The following is a 10,771-nucleotide window of genomic DNA, read 5'->3' as shown; positions in this document are numbered from 1 at the left end:
GCGTTTTCTTATTTAGCGAGCCAACAGCGCAAATGATCGTCGCTCGTCGCACAAGGTCCGCGATTCCACTGGGTGTCCACTGTTAATTACACGCTTATGTATCCCAAGTAGACTCTTTTGAATTCACGCTGCGTAGCGCAGTCTCATTTGAATTGAGACATCAATCTAATACATTGAATGATTTAATAAAATTGAAAATGCAAATAAACTTGCTGTGAATTTATGTAATTTTATCGAAGAGTACTTAATGGAATTCCATTAATGGAATTTTAAAAGAAAGATTTCAATGTTTGATTTTGAGTCAACGGCTGAGCCTCATTCTGTTGGAAATTGCTGGCGATTTTTTCTGGGTCGAGAAATGGCGTACTGATGCCTCTAAAGATGGTTTTGAACCAGGGAAGACCCCTACACCCCACTCGACAATGTTGTCACAACTCTGCTTTTCAATTGAAAACAGACATTATTTTTAAAGACATTTGTCATGTTTAGAGATATCAGCACGTCATTTCTCAAGCCGCTCTTTCATTTGAGCTCAAAAAAATATTCATATATTGTCTGACATCGCTGTTACAAACTCTGGTTTTCAACTCTGGTTTTGAATTGAAAACTCAATTCAATTGAAAACCAGAGTTGAAGACCCGAGTTTGTAGCAGAGATGTCAGACAAGATATGAATGTTTTTTGGGCTCAAATGAAAGAGCGGGTCGAGAAATGGCGTGCTAGGGCCTCTAAAGATGCTTTTGAACCAGGGGAGACTCCTAGACCCCAATGTTCTATACATACTCCTAGACCCCATTGTCCTTCTAGACAATGTCACAACTCTGCTTTTCAATTGAAAACAGCCATCATCTTTAGAGACATTTGTCATGTTTAGAGGCCCTAGCACGCCATTTCTCGACCCGCTCTTTCATTTGAGCCCAAAAAAACGTTCATATCTTGTCTGACATCTCTGCCACAAACTCTGGTCTACACCTCTGGTTTCAATTGAAAAGTCAAATACGGAATGCTTGCACGAAATTTCAAGTTTTTAGAGTTGAATATCGTAGAAACTATGTAGTAAACTGTTAAAAATTTTCGTCTGAATTTTCCGTGTTAAATTCTGAAAATTTTGATCCTGTTCAAGTTCCACTGAAATTTCAGGAAATGTTGTCTTTGAAAAATCATATATTCCATTGATTTTCTGTTCAAATGATCTGGAAATCAATAAAATACTTGATTTTCCTCTTCAATTATTCTGTAAAAATTCATAAAAACCTGGAAAATTTTGGGCTAAAATTGAAAATTCATGTCATTTTGTTCTGAATACTCATGTTCCACTGAAAACTCAATCAAGTTGTGGCCATGGAAAAATCTAATTATTATCAATAATAATAGACATCCGATTGAGCACCAACTCAATCATAATATTTCTATCCCCATCAACCTCCAATTACAATTCATTTCAGATTTTCCTCTTCAAAATTCCAGTTACCTTTACACTACTTTACATAATTCACTGTTTGCTCAACATTTCAAAAAAGTCAAGTGTCTTGCACCGCAGGAACTAGCGTCTAGCGCCCCTCGCAATCCCACCCAAAACTAAATCCTTCACCTCCACAATCGACCCACCTTTCTCTCCATTGTTGCCCCCGCGGCGAATGATAAAAATGAACCTCCTCCAACCCCAAAAAACTGTCAATCGTACTGCAACAATCACCCCAAGTGAACAAGCCCCAGCAGTCCCCTAACTCAATCGCCCCTGGCTCCAGCCAAACCATTGCAATAACAGGTAAACAATTACACCCAAACCCGTGCCCCCCATTCCCCCAAAGCCTCGATCCTCGAAAACCTACCAAAAATAGGTCACGAGATCGAGCAGTCATGTCCCTCCGTCGCACCTGAGTCACCTCCCCCGAGACCTCTAAAAAACTCATAACCCCCCAGTAAACCGAGAAAAATGGGCGACCAACAACTGGAGAACCTTCGCAAGTGGCTGGACACCTTTGACCTTGAGGTGCCCCACAGTTCTCCGAAGGACATAAGTGACGGTGTCGCCCTGGCAGAGGCCCTAGCCCAGATAGCCCCCGAGTGGTTCACATCAGTCTGGAGATCAAAAATAAAGTCGGACGTGGGGGCAAACTGGCGACTGAGAGTAAGCAATCTCAAGAAGATCGTCGAGGCAGTAATGGAGTACTACTCCGAGTGTCTGAATCAGCCACTGTCTGGTTACGTGAAGCCAGATGCCTCGAAGATCGGTGAGCTCTGTGACACTGACGAGCTACGAAGACTACTACAGCTGGTGCTGGGCTGTGCTGTCAATTGCACAGACAAGCAGAAGTACATCACGAGGATAATGGGAATGGAGGAGTCTGTGCAGCAGGCGATAATGCAGAGTATCCAGGAGCTGGAGGGCAGCATGCACGGTGCAAAGTTGTCACTGGGTGCAAGTCTCAACTTCGAAACGCTGGACGTCGCTGATGGGGGCCAGCAGAGGCTGCTAGCAGAGCTCCAGATGGCAGTCGACCTGAAGGACCAACTGGGCCAGCGTTGCCATGAGTTGGACCAGCAGTTGTCCCTCCTGCAGGAGGAACGAGCTGCCCTCATCACTGAGAACAAAAAACTCCAGGAGAGACTGGAGGAATTCGATAATCCTGATAATTCAGCGTCGAGTCTGAAGTTCTCGGGCCTCAGAAAGCAGATCGAAACTCTGAAGGATGAGATATTCAAGATCGAGGGGTCCAGGGACGACTATCGACTCAAGGTTGAACTCCTGGAGAAGGAGGTGTTCGAGCTGCAGTCCAAGCAGGAGGAGCTTCAGAAAGTCGCTGAGGAGTCCAATCAGCTGAAGGACGAGATCGATGCACTCAAGGAGACTGCTGACAAGGCCACTAAGTACGAACAGACGATCGAGTCGTACAAGAAGAAGATGGAGGACCTGAGTGATTTGAGGAGACAGGTGAAGATTCTTGAAGAGAAGAACCTGGAGTACATGCAATCGAAGATTGAGTATGAGGAGGAGATAAAGCGCGCGTCGATGGTGAGGAGCCACCTGGAGGGGTGCAAGCAGCAGTTGGCTGAGTGCCAGTACAAGCTCGACGAGCAGACGAATAAATGTGACAAATTGGAGTTCGAGACCAAGAAGTTAGAGGCGAAGTTGTCGTCGGTCCAGCGGGAGAAGGAGAGGCTGATCATCGAGAGGGACACGTTGAAGGACACTAATGAGGAGTTGAAGTGCACGCAACTGCAGATAGCTGAGAACTCGTCGACTCCGACGATGGTTCATGCTGTGTCGAATGCTGAGTTGATACCGCCTGAGATCAAGGAGAAGCTTCTGCTCTTGGAGCACGAGGTCAAGATGCTTAAGCTCGAGCAATCTGGGAATGATGAAAAACTACCGACTGTTCAGGCTCTATTGGATGACTCTGAGGAGCGGCTGAACACTCTCAGGGGGCAGAATCGGAAGGCCAATCAGAGGATTATGGAGCTGGAGAACAGGATTGAGGAGCTGACGGAGCAGCAGAGTGGGGAGGTCAAGGTTGTAGTGAATTTTTATTTTTTACAGTTTACATTTGATTGGAGGCAATTTATTATTGTCCTGAGATATGAAAATCTTCAAGGGAAAACCAAAATATAACATAATTATTGTAAATGAATCTTATGAATTATTTGGGTGTCTTTTCGAATTATTGAGATGGCTTTGGACCTTCAAAAATTTAATTTTGTTGAGGCTTTTTATATGGCTTTCTTATCATTCAAAAGACCTAAACATTTTTTTTTTCAAATTTTATTACGTCCACAACATTAATTTTTTAGTTTTGTGGGTTTTTGACAAAATTTTAAGTTTCAGCAGAGATCAATTTTGGTTCCGGGTTTTCAATACGTATTTCTGATGGAAATTTTCCGTTCTTTCGATTGAGCATGGTGTCAATTACCTCGCATCATCGGAAATGCTTAAAAATCGCAAAAAAATTAGAAAAATGTGCGTGGTACCCTCTACCCCCACCTCCATTGGATATTTTTTTATTTTTTACCCAAACTGACTATTTTTATGAACCATATTGAAAAATTAGACTGGGACGCAAATTCGTTCTATTCAAAAAATATTTTTTTCAAATTTCGTTTTTTAACATTGTTTCCAATTTTTAATTTTTCAATTTTTTAAATTCAAAATTCATCATTTATCGACCATTTATGGATCGACTAGATGTCCTTCCCATAAATTCTTGTAGTTTTCGTTATATCTACAATTTTTTTTCATCAGGACTTTGATTACATAAAACCTTGCACAAAGAGCATAACACTTGAGATCAATTTTCTGTACACTTGAATTGATAATGAAAGTGTTCATCGTGCAATCGAAACAAGAATTCCTCAGTTGGAGATGATGAGTGATCAGGAAAGTGAATTCTCACAGTCCAGCAAATTCTAGATACAACGCAAACTATATGAATTTATGGGAAGACTTATGCTAACACTTAAAAATTTTCTCTGGATAAGAGAATCTCTAATCCTCTTGAAAGCCTTCTTTCTTCCAATGTCAACACAACATTATTTACCAGGAGATTTCACGATTCTAGAAATTAACAAGAGAATATTTTCTTGTATCAAGGAAATCATCTTTATCAGAGGTAATTTTTTCTCACTGTACTTCAAACTACTATTCAAATTCCTAAAAGGTCGATGGGGCAGCCCTGCAGACTCAGATTCTACATCTGCAGAACGAAATTAAACAGCTCCAGGGGGAGAGGGAGCGTGCGACTCTTCAGGTTGAGGAGAAAGAGGGCACGATACAGATGCTGAAGGAGAAGGTTCGTGTTATCCAGGAGAGTCTCAGCAGAAAAGAGGAGGAGAATGCTGCACTGGAGGAGAGGTACAAGAAGTACATTGAGAAGGCGAAGAGTGTTATCAGGGGCTTGGACCCCAAACTGAGTAATTCGCCGGGGGAAGTTATGCTGCTGAGGAATCAGATTGTCGAGAAGAGGAAGAATATTGATGACTTGGAGAGGTCGATGAGGGAGGCCAAGATACTTAGGGAGATGGAGGAGAAGCTCATGATTTCGGCGTTTTATAATCTGGGCCTGGCGTGCCAGAGGGAGAGTGTGGATCAGAGGCTAGCTGCACTTGGGACCAGCCAGGGGAACTCGTTTCTCTCTAGGCAACGGCAACCTTCCGCCAGGCGGACCATTCATCCCACTTATAATTCTAAGTGAATTTTAGAAAATTGGGGAAAAGATAGTATTCTTGAATCGAGGATTTTTTCATTGGGATTTTTCATTTTGCAATTTTTTTTTATTGCTGCATAAGAAAATTTAGTGAAAAATGTTGGACACGTATTTTTCAATTTTGATGGGTGGTGGAAAATTAATTTATTATAAATGATTGGAAATGTACGTTGTGACGTCATAATCATTTACTAAAGTTCTGAAAAAATCTGAACTTGCATATTATATATTTTGTTTCAGAACTTTAGTAAACAAGTGGAGTTTCTTATTTTTTCAAAATAAAAGGAATACGTATCTAATATTTTATATCAAATTTTTGGGTTAAGAATGAGGAAGCCTAATTTTGGTTCAAAGATTGCAAACGATCAGAATTTAGTCTAATCATTCACATTGGGGCTGTTGCGTCAGAGAGAGAGAGAGAGAAAGAGAGAGAGAGAGAGAGAGAGAGAGAGAGAGAGAGAGAGAGAGAGAGTGTGGATCAGAGGCTTGCTGTACTTGGGACCAGCCAGGCGGACCATTCATCCCACTTCGAATTCTAAGTGACTTTTAGGAAATTGGGGAAAAAATAGCATTCTTGAATCGAGGATTTTTTCATTGTGATTTTCCATTTTGCAAATTTTTTCATTGCTGGACAAGAAAATTTAATGAAAAATGTTAGACACGTATTTTTCCATTTCGATGAATAATGGAAATTTAGTGAATTAGAAATTATTGTTGAACAGATGTTTAATGAACAGACGTTTCTTCAATTGGCTCTGTCTTCTTTATTTGTCAAAATAAAATTTCTATTTGAGAAATCCTCATTTTTAATTAAAAAATTGAATGTAATCATTCAGGAGATAATTTTCAAGGGAAGAAATCGAAATTCTAGATTTGTGAAAAGAAAAATTCCCAAATCACGAAGAATTTTCTTTTGAATTGGTACTAGTAATATTCTTGAATCAAGAATATTCCGAGTTATGGTGATTATTCGTCCCTTTGTATATAGTAAAAAGGAGAGATAATGTATTTTAAATGGTTCCATACCGTAATATATTTTTAAGAAATTTTTATTATACAGTTATAGAATTTAGAGTTACCATATAGTCATGTTTGTCTTCACTCTATCAAGCAATATGTTAACGTTATTTTAAAGTGATAATCAGTGATAGATTCTGTTAGTTAAGATGCAGTAGATTCTGGAGTCTTCAAAGATTGTACGATTGAGGGAATTCATGCTGATTAGAAACAAGAGAATTTGTGAAAGAGAAAATAAATTAAATTCATTTTATTATTCATTGGAACAAAAATAATCTGAAGACTTATAATTTTATTTTGTATTTACAAATGGCTCAGTTGTTTGGGCATTCAGGAACTGGAAACTGCTAGTTGCTCTAAAAATTTTCGCCTGTTGTTCTCCACTTTGTTCGTGAACGCAGCTGCGCGTAACGAGCAAGACTGGTCAATGGCTTTTTGGTGGATTTTCAATTTCTCCAGCTGCGCGTAACTGCGTTGATAGTGGAACACAGCTATCAGTAGGTCCCATATGCTGGACTCTGGCCAGAGAACATTGGTAAAATGTACGTAGGAGTGAGAAATCTATTGAAAAAAACAACAAGTGTTATTGATAATTTTATAATGAGTTCAATAAATTTTTCAAGTTTGATGCATTTTCACAATGAGAATTTTTTTTCCCTGAAACATTCTTCGTTTTTGTCGGTGAGAGGGGAAGATTTATTCATGGCAAGACAGCAATTTAAAAAAAGATAAATAGTTTTGAATGGAAATTCACAATACAAATTTACTCACAATTCGTATTACATATTTCCAATATTTTTTTATTGTACATGTTTACAATAACCATTTGTTACAAAAAAGTGAAAGTAAGTTAGTTTCATTGGAGACTCAAAATTGCATACGTCTTCACAAAATATTTTCAATAATGAGATTTGCAAATTTCATTGCGAGGGAGAAAGTTAAAAAATTCATTGATAATCAACGCAATTCGAATTACATTTCACAAAAAAAAATTGTTTACAAATATTTTCTTCGAATAGGTGAATATTGACAGTTGTTCAAACTTTTCGAAATAAACAAATTTCTTACGATTTGAGAAACATGATTTTTGGTGAAGAAAATTGGTTATTGACATGATCTTAAGAAACATTATTCTTTCAACTACTTAGTGAAGAGTAAATTCATTAAAATTCAGAGCTTCAAATTCAAAAACTCAGGGGTGAATGGACCTCAAATGGAAACTGTGATGTTTAACAACAAATTTTGAGGATTTCAACGAAAAAATAATTGCCAAAGTTCTTGGATGTCCTCAATCATCGCCCGATGAATTTCTCAATGAAATATTATCCGTTTGATACTAATTTACAACTTTTCAAGAGGACATTTCTCAAATTAATTTTTTGATGCAAAACAGTTTTACTTGAGGAAAATACATTTTCCCTCATTAATATAATCCCCTTGAATGAAAAAATGATTAATAATTAAATTAAAGATTTCATTACCTGCCACAGGAGATAATCACTAAACCGAATTTCCCCAGAAGTCCTTATGATGAGATCTGGGTCTGGAGATCGACTAGTATAAAGGCATTTAGAGAAAAGTTCCTCGTCGATATCAGCTGTGCTAATGGCATTATCCCTCACACCCTCTGCAATCGTTTTAACCGTCTCCGTGATCTCGTCCCTAGCTGCAGCCAAAATAACAAATGTTCATTTATTCAGACAGGAATAATTGTTTTTGACGACAATAAATATCAACAGGTTTCTCACACGTATAGGCGAACGCAATATTCAAGAATGCCTTATCATTATCTTTCGTGATAAGCATGGCCTTCGCCATTAACTGTCGCAGGTCTCCAGGTATTAACGACACATTTCCTATAATTGAAATACGAACGCCGTTCTCCATCAGTTTATCGCTGAAATTAAATTCGATATCAATTCCTGATGCACATAAACAAACGTTTTTTATCGTTGAAAATAGTTTCTTTCAACCGCTTTGAAAAAAATTGAAGGAATGAATTTTCTCTTATACCTGGGCTTTCATAGAATTTATTTTGAAATAAACAATTTACATATTAGCAGACTCCAAGAGTAAAGATAAAAATGAAGGGCAGTCCGGCAAAATAATGAAGATATTTAGAATATTAAACTCCATAAAATTCAATGCTAGCACCTAGATGTGGTGCATCATATTCATAAATTATAATTACTGTTAAATTTTGAAGTAGTCAATTCGTTAATATCAGTCTTGAATTTTTAATTATTGAAGTCATCATCAATTTAAGTATTCAAATTCCGAATTATTTTATTAATTAATAATTTAGATAGTAGGATTGACGATTATTTGGAAATTTAGTATTATTCACTTGGGAGCTATTCTCATTTTGATAATTCACCTCCTAGAAGACTCTAAAAGTGAAAATAAAAATAGAGGGCAATGTTTGACGGATTCTGGCACTTGTTCATATACTCCAAGTTGAACCTTTTTAGATAATCTGTATCTCCTGACAAAACAGAATAATTTAGATGAATAAAATCTTGTTTTGAAGCCTTAAATGAATATTTTAATAAAAATGAAAAAAGTTGTTCAATATCATTCTACAGATCTCAAGTTATTAACGATTAAATGATTAAACTTAAGTTTTTAAACTCAAGTTAAAGGATTAAACGATTAAACTTGAGTTCAAAAACTTAAGTTTAAACAAGAGTTTTTACATTACTTAAAAACATTTGAGTTTAAAAACTTAAGTTTAATCATTTAATCGTGAGCTTAAGTTGTTTAACTCTAAACTTTGTAAATTATTGTTTTTGTTCAGACAATCTTTTTGTACCTCTCGTCTAGGAGTCTTTGAAACTTCTCTCGTGCGAGATCAATCAGTGCATCGACTTCCTCCTGACTTCTTTTGAAATTTTCAATGCTGAAAGCGTAGACCGTCACCTCCTTGATGCCAAGGTCCAGACACCACTGGAGAGTCTCAGCGAGTTTGTTGAACCTTCAAAAATTAACTAAAGCTATAAAAATATTCCTCAATACTGTTTTCATCTGGATACATTTCCCGATTATCTATTCATCTGAAAAACGAGTGATGTTACCAAAAAATTTCTCAACAATGTGAGAAAATGTTGAGAGACCTTTTATTTTACTACTGAAATTCCCAACAAAAAAATCCCTCGACATTTGCCTCTAGAATAACTCATCACCAAAAGATTTTGCATTCAACAATACCTGAAAAATTGAATAGTTCCGCTAGTTTCAATACTTTTAATTTTTTTTATTCATCTCTGTGGTGTTACATGCCTCCTCCCCTCCGCAATAATTAGATAAAATCAATTATATAAAATTTCATCTAAATTAATATTTTCATTCAATTTAACTCCGTTTTATTTACTTACGAGCTAGTTTTAGTGGAGCTGAAACTAGCAGCATATTTGTCAGCGGAAAATTCCATTTAAGAGATAAAATTCCATTTAAGCGTAGGAGACTCAAATAATCATATGTAGAGGAGGTTGGGGTAAAACGGACACTTTTGACTTTTTTCAAATGTTAATGAGTGGTTGAAATGTTGATGAAATTTAATAATTTTTTTTTTCAATACAAAGACCAGTTCTTTCCCTTCGTGATGAGTCTAAACTGAGCTCAATTGATAAACTTGTTTCTGGGTTATGAATAATTTTAAAAAAGTCTAAAGTGTCCATTTTACTTCACCCTCCCCTACAAATGTTTTTTAAGTGCGAAAGAGTTTGTACATTACTTAAAAACATTTGTACACCCCTAGATTCACCCATGACAAATCTTCTGCTGTCGAATCTGTCCCTAGTTTCAGCTTCATCTAATTTTAATATATTTTCTGTAATAAATCACCCTTCAGTGTGTCCCTGGATCCCAGCCACCTGATTCTTTCTCGCATACCTCCTGTTCCCATCCATGATGAAAGCTACATGCTGAGGAATCCTCCCGCACTTGATTATTTTAACAGCAAACAATTGTAAAAAACTCAGTGTACTCTTCCTAATCCACGACATTCTCCCCTGATTCCCAAAAACCACAACAATCCCAAATTTAAAAATCAATCCCCAAACCTTCCAATCACCATTCAAAACAATAATCACCAAACCCCCGAAAAAACACTACTTCACAAATTGCAAAAACCCTCACTGAAAAATTCTCTCCCATAAAAATCAACTTCTCATTTCACTAAATTCGAGGAATATCGAGTTATACACAATCATAGACCTGTTCCCCGAATATTGGTCATAGCTTCAATTCAACTGAGGCAGTGTCACGAGTGGATGATGTCAACAATCGCAAAATTTGCAGCATCAGAGGGTAAAAAATGTCCCCCAAGACGCGAGAAGTTAACGAAAAAAATTAATTCTCAAAGAGAAAAACCAATTATTCAATGCGAAAAATTAATCGATAAAAGATTGATTCGATAACCCCCTGGGCAACTGATATTTCAACGTTCGTTCCTGGAATCCACCTATCCAATGCCTCCTCGCCATGTCTAAAAACGCATTTGTACTCTTCCCCCACCCCTAGAATGGTGGGGCGCCCCTCGCAGGGACTACTTCC

The 10,771-nt window shown here is 37.4% G+C and overlaps 2 protein-coding genes across 3 annotated transcripts; one reads left to right on the top strand and one right to left on the bottom strand.

Annotated features, from left to right (window-relative positions):
• Window positions 1-1,640: 1,640 nt before the first annotated feature.
• LOC107040973 (protein Hook homolog 3) lies at window positions 1,641-6,849 on the top strand. 2 transcript variants are annotated; one of them, XM_015261311.2, is made up of 3 exons: window positions 1,641-1,767; window positions 1,923-3,513; window positions 4,655-6,849. In XM_015261311.2, exons 2-3 carry the CDS (start codon window positions 1,936-1,938, stop codon window positions 5,186-5,188), a joined length of 2,112 nt encoding a protein of 703 aa, XP_015116797.1. In that variant the 5' UTR covers window positions 1,641-1,767; window positions 1,923-1,935; the 3' UTR covers window positions 5,189-6,849. The 2 variants fall into 2 exon arrangements, with proteins under 2 accessions (XP_015116797.1, XP_015116796.1); XM_015261310.2 differs by having other exon boundaries at window positions 1,641-3,513.
• On the bottom strand, window positions 6,453-10,715 carry LOC107040974 (dehydrodolichyl diphosphate synthase complex subunit DHDDS). Its single transcript, XM_015261312.1, has 5 exons — window positions 10,061-10,715; window positions 9,030-9,191; window positions 7,966-8,114; window positions 7,699-7,883; window positions 6,453-6,778 (listed from the first exon to the last, which is right to left on the bottom strand). Exons 1-5 carry the CDS (start codon window positions 10,219-10,221, stop codon window positions 6,548-6,550), a joined length of 888 nt encoding a protein of 295 aa, XP_015116798.1. The 5' UTR covers window positions 10,222-10,715; the 3' UTR covers window positions 6,453-6,547.
• Between the last annotated feature and the right edge of the window lie 56 nt (window positions 10,716-10,771).

Source organism: Diachasma alloeum, unplaced genomic scaffold (genome assembly GCF_001412515.2).
Source record: "Diachasma alloeum isolate Michigan unplaced genomic scaffold, Dall2.0 Dall_scaffold_00351, whole genome shotgun sequence".
In the NCBI taxonomy this organism is placed as follows: Eukaryota; Metazoa; Arthropoda; class Insecta; order Hymenoptera; family Braconidae; genus Diachasma; species Diachasma alloeum.
This window is presented reverse-complemented; position numbering and strand designations above follow the sequence as displayed.

Excerpts from the sequence above, each read along its gene's own strand:
- LOC107040974 (XM_015261312.1), bottom strand. The coding sequence starts at position 10,221 with ATGTCGTGGATTAGGAAGAGTACACTGAGTTTTTTACAATTGTTTGCT. Across the intron at positions 8,115-9,029 it reads CAAAGACTCCTAGACGAGAG|CGATAAACTGATGGAGAACG; the intron begins GTACAAAAAGAT and ends ATTTAATTTCAG. Across the intron at positions 6,779-7,698 it reads GTGATTATCTCCTGTGGCAG|ATTTCTCACTCCTACGTACA; the intron begins GTAATGAAATCT and ends TTTTTTCAATAG.
- LOC107040973 (XM_015261311.2), top strand. The coding sequence starts at position 1,936 with ATGGGCGACCAACAACTGGAGAACCTTCGCAAGTGGCTGGACACCTTT. Across the intron at positions 3,514-4,654 it reads AGCAGAGTGGGGAGGTCAAG|GTCGATGGGGCAGCCCTGCA; the intron begins GTTGTAGTGAAT and ends AATTCCTAAAAG.